Source organism: Xiphophorus hellerii, chromosome 15 (genome assembly GCF_003331165.1).
Source record: "Xiphophorus hellerii strain 12219 chromosome 15, Xiphophorus_hellerii-4.1, whole genome shotgun sequence".
NCBI lineage: Eukaryota > Metazoa > Chordata > Actinopteri > Cyprinodontiformes > Poeciliidae > Xiphophorus > Xiphophorus hellerii.
This window is the reverse complement of record NC_045686.1, coordinates 11,927,054-11,944,134: the sequence shown is the minus strand read 5'-3', so window position 1 is coordinate 11,944,134 and position 17,081 is coordinate 11,927,054. Positions and strand designations below refer to the sequence as shown.

The window sequence follows — 17,081 nt, the reverse complement described above, 5'->3', positions numbered from 1 at the left end:
ATCTAATGGAGCTTGAGCTGGTTGGCATAGTGAGATGGACAACATTTTTCCGTCCAATGATGTAAAGTTGGTGGAAACTTGCAACAAAAGTTAGCTGGTTAGGAGTTGAATAAAAGCAAAACTATCAGATGTATCGAGAAGCCAATGGAACTAATAAAAAAACAAAAAAAATTGATTTTACTTGCCATTTATGGGTTATTTATATTTTACCACATAAAATCCAAGTAATATCCATTAAAATGTATTGTTTTGAAAGTGGCACAAAGCAAAAAGGTTCAAATGGAATAAGTACTCTTGCAAAGTACAGTAAGTACAGTACTTCTGAAAATGTAGTGTAAAGTCCAAAGACCGGCCATTAAAATACATCAAAAAGCAGACTGCAAAACAAGCTGAGTACTGCAGTACAAGCTAAGACAAGCTGTGCAGAAACCAGTAGGAAGCAAAGCTGTTCATCAGCTTTACTTCAAGTTCAGCATATCTATGATTTTTGTAATTTGAAGCAGGAAAATAACAAAAAGCTCCACGTTTAAGCAGTTTTATCTTATCTTCATTTTGAAGTAGAAAGTACTCAAAACTTTTGAGGAATTTTTAAAAACAAATTAACTAAAAAAAGAAAAAGAATTTTAAAAAATTGTATAGCTAAAAGTAATGTTTATGTGCAGCCCATTACACTGCAGTTGATTTTTGTGAACCAAATTATGCAACAACTACAACAATTTTTCCAGAGCCAGCACTCTCCTGCAGCTACAGTAGGTAATAAAGCAACACTGTAAAACTTCCATGAAAGATTGCCTTACATTAAAGGTAAATATTTGCAAGGCACAGAAGTTGATCCTATTTCTCCTTTCTAGCTAAACTAAAAGAAAAAATAAATATAAAGGACAGAAAATACATTTCTCACTTTTTATTTTCCATTGCACAGTAATCTCTATCTACAGAATTTCTAAATTTTGTGGCAGCAGATAAAGTCATAACATCCATGTGAAATTTGCATAAAACTGTACAAGAAAATTGGCTACAATGAGAAAAATACTGCACCCCACTAATGAGTTTTGAATCCGGGACAGAAGACGGTGTATGGAAATACACAGGAGTCCCTCGAACTGTTTGAGTGTGTGGGTTGTACCAGGTAAGAATACTGCAGACTGTAACAAACCACACAGAAGCAGGTCAAAAACATAATAAAAATAAATAAATAGCATGACGTTGGGCAGGAACAAAATTAAAAAGACAAACACAAATAGAAGAAAAAAAGACAGGCTATTTTTCCTTTTTTTCTGCTAGCATCCACACTCCATACTGAACACAGAAAACCAGACATCCACCATAGCTGTGGAACAACTTGGTAATACATAACAGCTTTGTCTGAAAATTGAAGGCTATTTGCATACAGACTAAACATGTGTTTTAATAAACCAGAATTTTGACATCATCTGCTGATCCTCTGACACATTCCATTTTTTCTGTGTTGGCGGCTCTGTTAACTGTAGTCTGACACTCAACCAGATTCACTTTTTTTTTTTTTTTAACAAGGAGGGACTTGGACATGAGCTACCAGAAAACAATATTAGTAATACGTAACTCAGATGGGCACAGACGTACAGACATCCAAACACGCATTCACACATTTAGAAACACCATACGTATTGTATGAGGTGAGCTGTGGCTCTGGACTGAATGGAACGGCATCACTGACTCACAGCTTGGTCCACTGAAACATTTAACTTTAGATAAAACATCACTTTTTGTACTTTTGAATAAATGGCATTCGATCGTAATTTCAACAACAAATGGCGATGGCGATAGAACTCCCAAGTTAAACTGTGTCTTTGTCCACTCTTCATATATGAACGTGTAATGTATCACAACACTTTTATAAGAAGTTCATTTATTTTAGTAGCTTAATTAAAAAAGCAAAACTCTTTATTTTTAGATTAATTCATTAAATAGTGTGGTATGTTTCAAGTGTTTATTTCTGTTCATTTCGGTGATTATGGGTTTAACAGCAGTATGGAATACTGCACAAGCCAATTTTAAAGAAAAATATTGTGTTAAGTCCTACACAATCATAAGGAAGACTGCTGACTTGGCAGTTATCCAGTAGACTGTCTCCGATGCTCTCCACCTTTTCTGGCTTTAGCTAAAGAAGCTAATGGCAGAAAAGGTAGTTGCTATTAAAAGTGTCTGTTCACCAAGGGCTGCCTTTAAACATGTTAAAGGTAAAATGGGTGGAAGGAAAAAGTGTGATTGAAAAAGATGTACAATCAACAGGGATAACTGGATTGTTATGGAAAGTTTGTTCAAGAGTTTTGGGGAGACTAGACAGAATAACTGGACTTTGGTTACTTTTAGTAATGAGACATGATCATAAAAATGAACAGAAAAAACTATTTAAAATATATCACTCTGAACATTGAATGTGAGTTTCTCTTTCACTTAAATTACTGAAATAAATAAACTTTTCAATAATATTCTAAGTTATTGAAAAGTGAATATGTATGTCTGTCTGGGTGACCGCTGGTTCCAAACAATAACTCAATGGACAAGCTAAAGAAACTCTTTGGCGTCAGAAAAAATATGGCCTGTCTCCTCATTTGTTTCTTGTGCAACCTTAATGTTTACTTTCTAGTTGGTCTAAGATTGTCAAACTATTTACTTATATACAAATAAAGGTTAGATGCCTGACACACCGGAGATACACCACTTGGAGGGGCTTACTGCAAACACCACCAGAAACAAGCTGGAACTCAGAAAATATAATCAAGATGAACGTTTCCAACATTGAACTCAAGTCTCCTTTGTGAATAAACAAACATAGAAAACACAGAAAGTTATCTTACAAAGACAATGTAAATAATCTGAATTTGATTTCAAATTTTATCCTATTAAAATATCTATATATATATATAATCATATTGTAGCAAAGCTTTATGGCGATAATGCTTATGCTGTGAGCAGTAGTTTATCTTCTCCTGAATGGTGCCACATTTGTAAGGAAATACAGTCGTGGGGGAGCAGCAAAATTGAGTATATTGGCTCTTGTTGGGAGCGTCTGGTTACCGCGGTACTGACAATAAGGTGCTTAATACATTATCAAGAACATGCGCAATGGAGTCTTAATGTGGATAATCATTCTAGGTCCAAAATATTCCTGCAGCATTTGGATAGTAGGGTCATAGTGTAAATATACGCAGGGAACTCTATGTATATTGTTGGAGCAATAGGGTAATGGATGAGAGGATGGAGTGGCTAGCATTTTGTGCTGACTCAAATCTCACTAAACACAACCAAACTGGCTGAGAGAAATGCTGGTTAAAGAATGGAATGTCGTCCTACAGAGGTAAATGACCGAGCTCGTGGCCAGCATGCACAATCACGCTGTTGTGGCTGATTGCAGTGCTTCCATGCACAGCTGGAGTGCATGTAAAATACAGTGGTGCTTGGTAAATAAATGAATTGTTCAGTTCTTAATATGTCTTGTTTCTCCAAAGTTTTGAATAAAATTGGTTGTCTCTCAGGGATGCATCCAAAATCTCCCATTATGCTGCTTAACCCACAAATGCATTTTTACTGAAGAAAATGTGGTACCTTGATGGGAAAAAAAAAACAAACAAAACATTTACCTGCTGTCTGATGTTTATTGCCAAGAAGCACTGCAATTATATATATAATTGGAGAAGCTTGTGACATCAAAGATAGACAGAAGTTGATAGTGTTTCTTTTCTGGACTGATGACTAGTGGGTCAAATGTTAAGATCCAATTCAATATAAAAAAATAAAGAAATGATAGCCTTGCTCTTCTCGTAGATTCCAGCCCTTTTCGAAAGAACAAAGTAATTTTGTGTCTTGTGACCATTTTCACACCTTTAGAAAAATAAGTTTTTGAATAATACAGAGCAGAAAACCCCAAGAAATATTAAACAGAGAAATGACACACACACACACTGCCTCACGCACACAAGCACACGCACTCTGTAACAGTTTAAAAGTCTAAGATACAGAGGAGAGTTTTGAGATCAAATAAGATGAGGAAATACCCGGCATACATCAGAGAGTAGCTTTAATCTTTGTGACTGCCCACATTGTTGCAGACTCTGCACGCTTCTCTTCCATCGGCTTGATGAGAAATCCCATTCTTTCATAATTGTCACTAAAGTACAAAAGTCTACAAGTGAATACAGCATTGCACATTTATTAGATCTATGTATAGATATATCGATTTATTTAGACTCCTTTTCTCTTACATGAATTCATTGTAACTTGGTTAAATATTAAGTCTTCTTTCAGCCATTATCTGATGGTCTGAATATTGGCCTAGAGGGTACACAGAGGAGACAACAGTAAAAGGACGTTTGGCAAAATGAGAATGAGGACTCCTCAGGCGCATGGACCAATCTGAGGCCTTGGAAGGGAGGTTTAACATGAACAAAAAGAAAAAACCCCAAAACAAAATAAAAAAAATTTCACCATTTATGTATTACTTTCCTCTGAGGTTGCCCCTCTTTACCTCAGTTCCACCTTCACACTGAGGTCAGAACAGTATCCAACATTGTGCTAGGGAAAAAACTCCCAAATGTTTCCAGTGAAGAAGGCTCAGACGGACGGCTCGATGGACAGATGGCGGGGGGAGTCAGTGTGAGTCCAGATGAGCTGATGGAAGGTCAGTGAGATCGTTGTAACCACAGAGCTCTGCTCCTTGCCAGTGGCCCGTCAGAATTGGTACCATTTTTTGTCTTTGCATTTCAGCATCATCTGGAGAGAGGAGAAAAATGTCCAACTGAGAAAATACAGTGAATGAAAAACAACATACAAACTGTTGGATGCAAATTTCCAAAGAAAATAAAAATGCTTTGTACACAAATCACATACATTCGTAGGTCATGATACGTGGCTCTATCCTGCCCTCTAGTGGGCAAATGAATAAAATTAGCATTTACCAAAAAATGCATTGTAAGAGAAGTAATTCCTACAATGCATAAATAACTTAAAGCTAAGTGCTTTAGCTTTAAATAATTTAGTTTTCCCAAACGAACAGCAACGAAGAAAGAGCAAACTGTTTCATCAGTTAAGAAAACATGTCTTAATAGTGAACATTAGCATGTTTTAGAATTTTTTAAAATAAAATCTGATCCATCACATCAAACCTAGAAAATGTACTGCACATTCAAATAAGGCACCTGTTCACTGTTGTGAGATGTAAAATGCAACCGGACTCTGGTTTTTGATTTGGTTTTTCACAATTTTTGTGCATATTGTGCCACAGCAAATTTGTTTCTATATTTATTAAGTTATATCAGTAAATCAGCAAATTCTGGCCACACTAAAAAAACAACAACATGCTAAGTTCTTTTAAAGAATTTTTTTTTACATGTTTTTATGAGAGATTTCACAACAAGTTATCTTTTTTATTATTATTATTATTTTTTAACACATTTTCTTACATCATGGGCATGTTTGGAAAAAGAATCTGCGCTGGCCATCATGGCAGCTGTCCTCTCCTCCAGTTCACCCAGTTTTTGGCCTCTTTCGTCCAGCGCTATCCGAGCACGTGCCAGATCTCCGACCACACCTGAAGCCGCTCCCTTCATCCCCTCGATGCCACCTGGGCCGGGGATGTGCTGGGCCAGACTTCGAGATGCCTTCCCAGCCGCTAGCTCACCAACTTAGTGAAGCAAGAACAGGGCAGAAGACGAAAAAGATTATGTTGAGTCTGATTGCACACATTTAAGAGGAGAACATTTTTATGACGACTCTGGCTTACATAGTTCTTCTCTGTCAAGCGATTGCGCTCCTCCTCCAAAGAGACCTTTAAAAAACCCTCTGTTTGGTGCCTCTGGTGTCTCTACTGGTGTAAAAAGTTCACCCAGCATCTCCTAAAATATAAAAAGCTCTGTAAGTTGGATTTATTTTAAAAAGTATATAACATCTTTCTTTTTTTGCATTTTATAAAGTTTGCAGACACAACTAACATAAGAGCTGGTTCAACACCGAGTAACCTGCCTGTAAATTTTCACAGGTTTCTTGACTGTAAGTTATCCTCTGAATCTCAGTAGGCGAGCAAAGGTACATGGCCTGGCCTAGGTTTGTGAAGCAGAACGTCCTGGCTATCCGCATGTCTGTCAAAGGTAGGTAGTTTACATCCATGAGTGGTCTCAGTCCCGGCACACTAGAAAGGAGGCACAGAAGCAATAGAAATTATTTGAAATAAATGGATTATTAATAATTGTTCCCACCGTATCCAGGCTTCCTCAGCATTCAGAACTGCAACAGTTGTCTGCATTCCTTAGGTTGTCTTAGTGAGAGCCAGTATTTTATGATTTAAACATGATAAAGGAGTTTCGTAACTGCCTGAAACCTTTAAATCCCCTGAATGTCTGAGCATTCTTTATGCACTGACAATTTGGAGGAGACGCACATAATGACACAAACACAGAAACACAAAGAAACAGCTGGACGTCCTCGCTTTGTCCACACAGACACCCATATGGACGGCTGTTCTGTCTGTTACTTCAGGGAACCGTGATTGATGAAAACGACCGTCACACTGATACACCCCTCCTCAATTACAACCCGTCACACGCTGCATAGAAATCCACCTGCTGTCTGAGTGGAGAGTTTCCAACCTTGACAAATTCATTAGCCACAACGTTGGATACAACACTTTAGGATACGGTTTGTTGAATGTGGTGCACATCGTCTGCGCAATGTGCACAATAAAAGTGCATCCTGGTAAGTCAAGACAGATCATACCATGACATGTTCCATAAGAGAGGAACGCCACAAATGTGCATGCCAGTAAAGCTGGCCATTCACAAAGTGTTGTATTCAAAGATGTTTGAAAATTGAGTGGAGAAAATGTGGTACCATCTGTTATTCACAGTAGGCAAGTTATCAAAAACTGATAAATTAAAGTTATACATATTAAACTTCTAAAACTAAAATTATTGAAAGCTGATGTGTGGGTTACATATTAAGACAGTAAATATATATATATATATATATATATATATATATATATATATATATTTGAGTATATTGTAAGACTTTAACAAACCAATAAAATAGGTGGCTTCATGTCACCTCAGCTAATTATATCGTCTGTCCTGCCTTTTAGGTCAGTGTTTATGGTCAGTGTGGTGCTCAGTAGCACCTTGCTGTGATAATAGAAACCTGCTGGCCCTGTGGAACGGTGTGGATCTGAGTACTTGATGTAACAACTCAACAGCAGGAAACAACTGAGGTCATATGCCTCGTCCAATCTGTGAATGCTGTGGAGCTCAGGCTCCATGGCTGCAAAGTTGCAGTCTGGTCTTTCCAAATTACCAGTTTTATCCAAAGTAATAACAATAACAAATGTTATTTGTAAGTCAATAACATTTGTAAGTTATTGACTTACAAATTATATATGTTGATAAAGATTTAATGGTGTCTAATGAAATCAATTTGTTGTACAATCAGTTAATTAAAAATCAATTTGCAACTATTTTGCAATTTTGGCACTAAAGTATGCTAAAATTGGCATAACATTTAAATGGATTTAAGAGGTTGTTTAATTTGAAGAAAGATAAAAACTTTTACTGGAAAAGAAAAGTCAAATCCATTTAGAATGTTTAAATTAATTGTTTGATTAACAATCCTTGGTTGAACTCCTTACCTGAGGGTCATTATGTGGCCGTTGGCACAAAAACAAGCCACGCACACTGACTGGTTCATCTGTACGACGTCTGCCCGTAAGATGAAAGAAGCCTCTGTGATACTGTGTTTGTAGATGCAGGTCTGGGAAGGAAGTGAAATGACCTTGGCCTGCTTCTCAGAGCACACCACAGCAAACTGGCTCTCATTGAGCTCCTGTGAGATGGAAGGTGAAACGGAGACGGGCCGCCGCTTTCGGATCTTCTCTCTTTCTTCACCATCAGCTGTGACATTGGGCTCACACCACGTTTCAAATGCAGAAGGTACCAGGGAACCAGCAGAGTCCAGAAAAGCCATCCGCATGATGCTTCCCTTGAGCCGTACCAGCATACCTGTTGTAAAGGAAAATGATTATTTTGGTGTTTAATGCAGTTAATCTTATGACATGTGTAAAGGTATAGCCAACACTCTTATTTGGAACAGTTTTCTGTTGAACATGTGGGAACTGATATAGCAGACAGTTAAACAAGCAGGGCCCTTTTGCCTCCCCCACACACAGAGCAATAAATTTACATTCCGATAGGGGGAACAGACTTTTTGGCGCCTCTGCCCGTATCAGAAAGAGATGACCACGAAGTGGTCCGTCTTTTTACTTAGATAAAAACCAGACACCTTTGCTATAAATCAGGGAGTCCCAACTTTCTCTGGGGGCCTGAGGGAGTTCTAATTGGTCGAAGAGCAGAACGCCTACTTTGCATATATTAAATAGGGAAATGCCTCTTACATTTAAAAATACAGGTCAGCAAGCCAGCAGGAGTTTTTTCCATCTTTTCTTCACGTGGGCCCTTTGTCTGTCTTCTGTGTTTCGTGTTGTCTGTTTTCCCTTTGTCTGTATAAAATGTATATCTTTGTACCTCTGCAGCTCTGTTAACGCATTCATGCGGTGCTTTGTATGAATTAAACTCTGTGATCTGTGACGTCATTGTGCCTCGCCTTGTCTTGCAGCCGTGACGACATCCGCTCGAGACCCGGCTAACAGGAGGAAAGGAGAGCCATGCTTTTTCCAAAATTTAAGCTAACCTAATAACTTTCCTTCTTAACACTGTGAAAAGAAATAGTCTCTCAAGCTTCACACTCGGCATCTCTGCTGCTGGTCTTTTGTACCGTTTATCTTACAGTTTAACTCTAATGTAATTTAATAAATTCAATAAGAAACTATTTGAAGTTTACCAGTAGGCGAAATGATAATTGGCTGCAGTTGCCGCTGCTCCCCTGCAGGTGGCAAAGTGAGTGCCAGAACTAGTACAGTCCCCAGCGAGGTGCCGACATATAGACAGGGCGTCAAAGTGCAGTCTCCCTTCCGGGCAAAAGTCTCACAGAAGTGGAACGAGCTGATGGCCTCTCGGGCTTCCTTGTCGATGCTGGTGACGCTGGAGGAGCGGGAGCGGCTGAAAGAGTTGTCCCGGTGGTCTAATGGGTTGGCACCCCGCGGTGGGCACACGGACAGGAGGACAGTACGGAGAAAACAGAGAGAGGTAAAGCACCTGCAACGCAGCAACACCAACTTAATCTGTACATTGCCTTGCAAAAGTATTCATTTTCCTTGAACCTTTTCCACATTTTGTTACATCGCAATCCCAAACTCAACTTATTTTATAGGGATTTAATCTGACAGACTGACACAAAGTATTACTGTAAAGTGCAAGGAAATGATATATGGTTTTCAAAAATGTTTTTTAAAGTTTCTTTTACAATTGTAGCGTAAATTTATCTGAGTGTTGCAAGGGCTATTATAACAATTGAATATGCTTTTAATCCCAAAAAGTCCACTGAAACACTGGCTGTGTGTTTAACCGTGATTTACACTTCATCTCAGCTTTATTTTGTCTGGTGTGTTCCATATGTTCATTAATGTTTTATACAAACGTATGAGAGTGAAGCAGAGTCACAATTTTTAAATTTAGAGGTAAATAAATAAATTACAAAAGCAAATTGTTCAAATAGTTTTTTCTTCAACTTTACAATTACAGTATGTGCTCCTTTATCTCGGTCAATCGCATGGAATCCCAACGAAATACATTTGAATTTGTAATGGAGCAAATAGTGGACAAAGTTCAAAGGATACGCACAATAAAATGAAACATGAGTGAAAAAGCAGATATCTATTGGTAATGTTGACGTTTAAATTCTTAACTGAAAAGCTTCTCATATATGCTTTAGATTGGGAAAAGATTATTTTTACTTAAAATTTTCAGAAACATTTCGGTGTCTTATATTCTTTCCTTTTGTATATCAGGCACAAAGATATTTTATATCCAATCAGAAGTTTAATTATTTAAGTTAACTAGTGATCTGAAACTAAACAATGTGTTGAACATGACAAACAGCTGAATGTCCCTGGAAGTAAACATTTCCATTTTACCAACTGAAAACCATTTTAATGTAAAAAAAAAACAAAACAACAATCACACAGAGAAAAGAAAATACACAAATAACACAGAAGAAAAAGAAAGCTGCAAAAGTTACAAAAAGCTCTGCAGTGAGAAGGGGTGAGCAGTTAGCACCACTGACCTTTTATGAAAACCCCAATATAGTTAAAAAAAATAAAATAATAATAATTCAACAATTCGGTTCTGCTCAATACATTTTAATTACGGCCAGATCAGTGCTACTTTTGACACATGCAAACTCAGGAGAACATCTGCACAGCTTGCCAATTTTGAGACTAAAAACCAGAGAAATATACTCCACTGGACTGATGGAATGTGGCTGAGTCCAGTCAGAGCAATAAAATCATACTGCAAATCATATTTAAAAAAAATGTTTGGAGACACGAAGTCAAGGCTTACCCAAGTCTGGCTTTAGCTCAGTAGGTAAGCTTAATTTCCGTGACATCTTTGCTGGAAAAAAGAGAACATCCCTCTTTACAAACACACATCTAAGCTATGACACGGTGCCATGCAAAGCCAAGTATCCAGCACTGGACAAGAATTGTGCACAATGCCGAGACACACCTAAAGAAAAAAAGAAAAGCTGCGACATGTTCCAGGGAATTGGTTTACTGACAAGAGGAGCCAAAATGCTTTACATACAAAAGTTCTACGTAAAAACATAGAGGCAACTCCTATATCTCGAAGGCATGCTGTGACAGAACACAAAAACAGGGGACCTGTAGTTGTACAAATACCTAAAGAGAAGAGTGGTAAGACAGACCAAAACTGCAAGGGCCATTCAGGACTGTCATGCCAAAGAAGCATGCAGCAAGAACCAGGAAGTAATAATAAAGAACATCAGAAATGGAAGAAGACAGTGATAGTGGAAAAAGGTGATTCAAGTTCACTGGAGTGGGTTTACAGCTAGTTAAATATTTTTTAACATAACTTTTTGTGGAAGTGAAAAACAAATGACAGTAAATAAAGGCTAGAAGTTGTTTCACTCTCTGCAGTAGAAAGAAGAAGGAAAAAGATGCACAAACCAGTTTTGTCACTCACTCACTGAGATATAACATTCTCTACATATTGTTATGAAGCTTAGATGTGCCAGTAGTTAACATTAGTGCTTTAATAAATGACCAGACTCTATTCCAAAACAGCGAAAGTGAAATCTATACCGTTACCCTAAGAACAAATGAGGTTGCATGTGTGTATGTTTAAGATCCTTTATAAATAAAAGAAACTAAATTAATTCTTTCACTTTTAGAGCTACCATGCTGGATCATAAAGCATCATCTCATTTATGCCTATTTGTATAGAATTTTAAGGCACACCATACTTCTGAAACAATGTGATCAGGTGACGTCACTAAGTTTATTAAAATTTACCGTAATGTTTTTTTATTTAGAATTAAAACTGGCAAATGGCTTTTTTCCTAGTTACAGTTTAGAGGCATGTACATAAGTATTTGCACAATCTGTACTAGATACAACATTAACATGTCAACATGTTTTGCATGCATATACTAAAAAAAAAAAAAAAAAAAAAAAAACCTTACTAAATTTCATCTGCATTGTATGGTCCAATTATTATCAAGATTGTACATCACTCAACAAAATTTGATTGTTCTAGTATAAATCTTTCTCGACAGGAACAGAGTTTCTACATTGCAGCCTTAAACTGATGGTAAGGCATCTATGATGATTTGATAACACCTTCAACATAAGTAAGACAAACACTTATTCAGCTTTAGAGTTTGGTAACGATCAGCAAATGAAGGGCGACAGAAGCACAGCACTGCAGGAGTTCCAAGTTATGCTGCCGGATTGTGAATTACCAGTACTTGAGCGTTGTGCACCAACAGTGCAAGCGCAGGAAAGCTGGTGGGACTGTACACTTAGGAGCGGAAGTCATAAAGGACACAAGAGGAATGCTTACTCAGTGATGAGGGCCTAGATTAAACATGGAGTAGGACAGGAAGTGGAGGTCTCCCATCATGAAGGTAACCAACATTACTCCTCATAGACCTGATTGCAGTTCCCAAGTCAGTCCTGGTGGGGCGTGATGGCTTAAACCCAGTTTTAGTGGTCTATCTGCAGGTTCGCCTATAACTTTAACTTTTAGGTAGACAAGTGGTCTTCTCAGCCCCATGCCAGGATTCATTCATACCTTGTCCAAGTACCTCACTTACCAATCCACTCTGTAGTATCAACAGGCGGTATACAGACCTGTTATTGCTCAATCTCGTGTGGCTGAACAACGCTTGTCCCTCAAAGAAAAACTGCATGAAGCCACATAGCTAGTTTGCATGACAGAGACTGGTTTCTTAACAGGATTAACCAGAAGATGAAGAACGACCATGCAACACCACCAACACAATCCAGAAAAGCTATCACTCTGTTAGTTTGGAAGGAAGAAGTTTCCTGTGTTGAGTCAGTTATGCCCCAGGCTTCACTCCTGATGTCTTCTGCCAATTTCTTTAAGTTTTAGCTTCAACTAACACAAAAATATAATAGTCTGACATAATAGAGTTGCAATCTTCTATAAACTCATGCCTATCTCCTGGTGACAATGTTTCCAGTGGAGCAAATTGCTGAACTAAAACTACAGTGTTTCCTGTGTTTTGACAGAAGGTGTCTAGTGTTATTCTCGCAAAATATTTTAACGCAGTTCCAGTCAATCCAGTGTACATAAAACTTACAAAGTTTTTATTCTGTCCTAAAAACTTAGCACTTTAGCTTAAATGTCAAATATTTTCTATGTCCTGTATTAGTAGTGCTCTGGGCATATTCCTCCCACGCTGACCGTTTTCTGGAAATGTCTGAGAGCAGCGCAGACCAGGTCACATCACACACACAGACAGAGAGGTATGTCAGTCAATCCAGTCCCTCTTAATTCAAACATCACTGCAACACATAGAAAACTCGGATTGAAACGCTCAGTTATTAAATTTAATATTGCAGATACTAAACAGTTTGGTAATGAAATGATCTGTAGATCTATCCTTTAATATAAGGTTTAGGGCCATCTCAAATGTGACACTACAGTTGTTGCAGACTTTATTTTTACCATTGACCAAAACACTGGCGATAAATGAATACAAAGTTGGAACAATGATGAGCTCTGGGGTTTCATACCATATTATAAACAATCATATCAGGACAGACGGCAAACGCAAACACACTTACAGTCTGACACATGTGCTACATACAAGTAGCATGCAAGATGTGTATCATACAACTAAGTTGTCTCAAAGCAGTTGCAATGTCATCGTCATTCTAGGTCATCCTCTGCTCCAAGAACTTTCAGTTTTCTCAATGTTATGTATTTTTTGCATTTAAATATATAAAAAAGAATAGTAATACTTTATTTGACGGGTTGTGAATAAGACTGTCGTGACAGAATGACATAACAGCTGTCATGAACATGAGTAAGTCTTCATGAATATTTATGACTGTTGTCATAAAGTGTCATTCGGTAAATCATGTCACTTTTAATACAAAGTTGACATTATTCAAAATGTCTTTGTTATGACAACTTGACATTAACCAAAAAATTATGATCTGACATAAATTTGTTATAAAAGTCTTACTGATTAATCTTTAGCTTTAATAACATAAAGCTACATCATTTTTAAAGTTTAATCAGTAATACTTTTATAACAGATTTATGTCAGATCATGATTTCTTGGTTAATGTCAAGTTGTCATAACAAAGACATTTTGAATAATGTCAACTTTGTATTACAAGTGTATTACATGACAGTGTCATAAACATGACACTGTCGTGTTTATTTAGTCTTATTCACAACCTGTCAATTAAAGTGTTACCAAAAGAATTTGTTGTATAAAAACAAATTAAGCCATCCACTTATATTGAAATGCATACAGAACAAAAAGGTAGTGGAACAGAAGCTAACCTTGACATACTTTGAAATTTCTTCTTTTTTTTGTTTCCTTCACTTAAATTATTTATTCCAAGTAGTATTTGCTGACTATAAACACCAAGGACAGAGAAGGTGTATTCACAACAAAGAAAAACAAAAGAAAACAAACAAAAAACAAAACAGAGGTACCAAATTGGGACCATATTTGTCCTGCCAACAGAGCCTCTTATGGAAACTTTGGGCCAGTCTTACCTCCTCTACCACCTCCATTGTAGAACTGTTGAAGATTGCTGTGTGACATCAACACTTTTGGGATAAGGGGAGGGGGAGTAAAGTACAGTAAATGTACAGTTAGAAACAACTTCTTGAGTCAGTTTAGTTCTAATGGGCAAAGTATCATTTTTAACTCAATAGTTCTTTAGAATATCAGTTGCAGTATCTTTTATAAATAATATGTTTTTTTATGTATTTGCTAAAACTGTCACTGTGTTGAGTATAATATGACAAAGATAGTCTGTACAAAAAAAAAGAGTTCCTCTGCCTCCCCACTGTGGTATTACAGCCAGAGAAGATTGATTTGTTTACAAATTATATGTCTCAAGTTCTGTGGTCAGGACGTAGTAAGAGTTATAATAAATATGCCAAAAAAATTATTTTTATATAAATTACCAACTGCAGCTTTAATTTCAGCTTTTCATATGGGCTTGTGCAGAAGTGAAAAATTTGTGTGAAAAACAAAATAAGGAAACGTATACATAAAGTTTAAATTTCTTTACGTTGTGTACTTATGTAATTTTTAATTCTTTTTGAACAATTTAGAGAATAACTGTAATTTAATAAAAGCAATCCATGTTTTTAGCCCACCAGAAAACCCTGATACATTTATGAAAATAAAAACAAAACAAAACTTGGGCTTAGACCAAATGACTATTTAAAGCATATAACTCATGCTGGAAAGCCCCTTATCTCTCTCTTCACCATAAATTATGCATAGCAGACCGATGTATCGTACTGTGGGGTCTGATGGCACCAGACATGGGGGTTGGAACTACAATCACACCTGGAAACAGCAGGCAGACTTAGAGACGTGATTTGTATCTGACCTTTAAATTTCATCATTTTATCGCACAGATGCCAAGCTACCCATAATGAGATGAAACTGGGCCATTTTGTTTTCCAAGGGTACCAGCAATGTAGATTATGTGAATGCAAACAGAGGAGCATCTTTGCAAAACAGAAATCTGTATTTTGTTACAGCTTATAAAATCTGCTTATGCATTTGGAGGAATAGATGTAGTAAACCCAGACAAAACTGAAGGATATTGACATAAAATCTAACTTGAGACTTAATTTGGATATTCTTGAAAACAAATTAAATGCATCACAGCGCTTTTATTATTTTTTCCATAATTATGCCATTACGCAGGTACGTGTTGCAAAAATTATATTTCTCTAACTGAAACAAATAACGCAAATTAATAGGTTTCTCTTACACATTGTTAAATGTAAAGCTGCATTCACTTTGCATCTATCAACAGTCACACTAAGCTCAGATATGCTACAAAGATTTACAGTTTCCACAAAATATGGAGATCTTTTAAATAAATTAGAATTTTGTCTATTGGACTCTGAGAAGAGGTTAATGAATATGTGTGGAAATGGGAATATATTGTATGGACTAAAAAAATTGTGCTGAGGATGAGTGAAACTGACAGTAAAGCAATGATATGGTTTAACAAAAATGTGCACCATAAAGTTCCGCTTTAATAAGCAACAATTGAGAATATTATTTTCTGAAAAACATCAAAAAAGACTGATGTTTAATAACTGTTGCCTCTGTCTACATTGTATAAAATAATGCACAATTTGGACTTGTGATGTTTGGACAAACCTGCTTCAACAGACACACTGAAGGACAGGTTACCTGAAGTTGGAGACTTGCAGCGGTCCTCTGACGTGGCTGAACACTCGTTAATGTCACACAAGCCTACAGCGGAGCAGATAAAACACAAATTGGCATTGAATTGAATGAGTGAAATCTTTATTTTGAAAATGTAAACAATAAATGTCAGCTCAAAAAATGCAATAAAAATAAGCAAAACATACAAATAGACGTGTAGTTTTCTGCTTTGAAAAGAATGGAGCTGTTTCCATTCAGTTTGAATGTTTATTTCTCTTTTTGCCACATACATGTTTCCGTGTGCAGTCATGCGCATGTGTGACATTGTCCTATGAGGCAGAAAGCTAGTCAGACCGCACTCCCTCTTGGCACACAAACACAGCTGGACGTCTGAATACAACACAAGCTCACCAAGCCTTGACATGAACCAGCCTGGTGCCCATAGTGACTCCAGATGTATTTATACAAGCATATTTTTGCAACATTGTGAAAATGAGGATGAATAAATTCAATATTTCCAGTTTTCGATAGTTGTTTTCAATAGCAATTGATGATGAATCATTATCATAAGGTCATCACTCAGCATGTGTGCAATCCTTGCAAACTTGCTAATAAGACAAATGGGAATTAGGTTTCTACTAGGCAATGTATCCGCACTGCTGTTGTTCAGCACATGATGGCAGTGTGTCGACACTGAATCCAGTTACGTGTTGCAGATAGTTTGGAGCTCAGGGAGAGTAAAAACATGCAATGAAAAGGTACAGAAGCAGAAATGTGGAGACCATAAACAAAAATGGAAAGGTCGAGTTGTGAGAACTGAGTTAAAATGCTTTGTCATGTATAAGCCTAGCACACTAGAGTTGGATAGCATCAACTTACCTGCAAAAGTGCTCATAACATTTGCCCCATTTCTTGTTTTGTCATGTTACAGCCAGAAAATGATGCATTGAATGGTTTTGATTTCTACCAAATAAAAATCTAAAAGATGTGCTATTCATATAGTGACCCTCTGTCACTCTAATACCTTTAACTAAAAAATACACTGCAGCCTCAAAGATGAAAAAAAAAAAATTAATTAAAACTGTCCTCTTAATTATAACTTAATGTCAATATTAATACAACAATTCCCTGAAGACCTCAGCGAGTTGTTAGAGAATATTAGTAAAAAAAGCAGCATAACAAAGACCAGCAGACACAACAGGCAGGTCAAGGATTCAGCCTTGACCTGAATA

At 37.0% G+C, this 17,081-nt stretch overlaps 1 protein-coding gene across 4 annotated transcripts in view; it reads right to left on the bottom strand.

The window, feature by feature from the left end:
• Positions 1-889: 889 nt before the first annotated feature.
• stxbp5a (syntaxin binding protein 5a (tomosyn)) overlaps positions 890-17,081 on the bottom strand; it is a 119,857-nt gene continuing 103,665 nt past the window's right edge. Inside the window, exons 19-27 of one of the 4 annotated variants that reach the window (XM_032585086.1) lie at positions 15,874-15,936; positions 14,202-14,255; positions 10,482-10,532; positions 8,863-9,144; positions 7,655-8,024; positions 6,001-6,166; positions 5,762-5,873; positions 5,442-5,662; positions 890-4,752 (exon numbers count right to left, since the gene is read on the bottom strand). In XM_032585086.1, coding sequence (XP_032440977.1) covers positions 4,711-4,752; positions 5,442-5,662; positions 5,762-5,873; positions 6,001-6,166; positions 7,655-8,024; positions 8,863-9,144; positions 10,482-10,532; positions 14,202-14,255; positions 15,874-15,936 — 1,361 coding nt within the window. In that variant the 3' untranslated portion in view covers positions 890-4,710. The remainder of the gene's footprint in view (positions 4,753-5,441; positions 5,663-5,761; positions 5,874-6,000; positions 6,167-7,654; positions 8,025-8,862; positions 9,145-10,481; positions 10,533-14,201; positions 14,256-15,873; positions 15,937-17,081) is intronic. The other 3 variants (XM_032585088.1, XM_032585087.1, XM_032585089.1) reach the window with 3 other exon arrangements.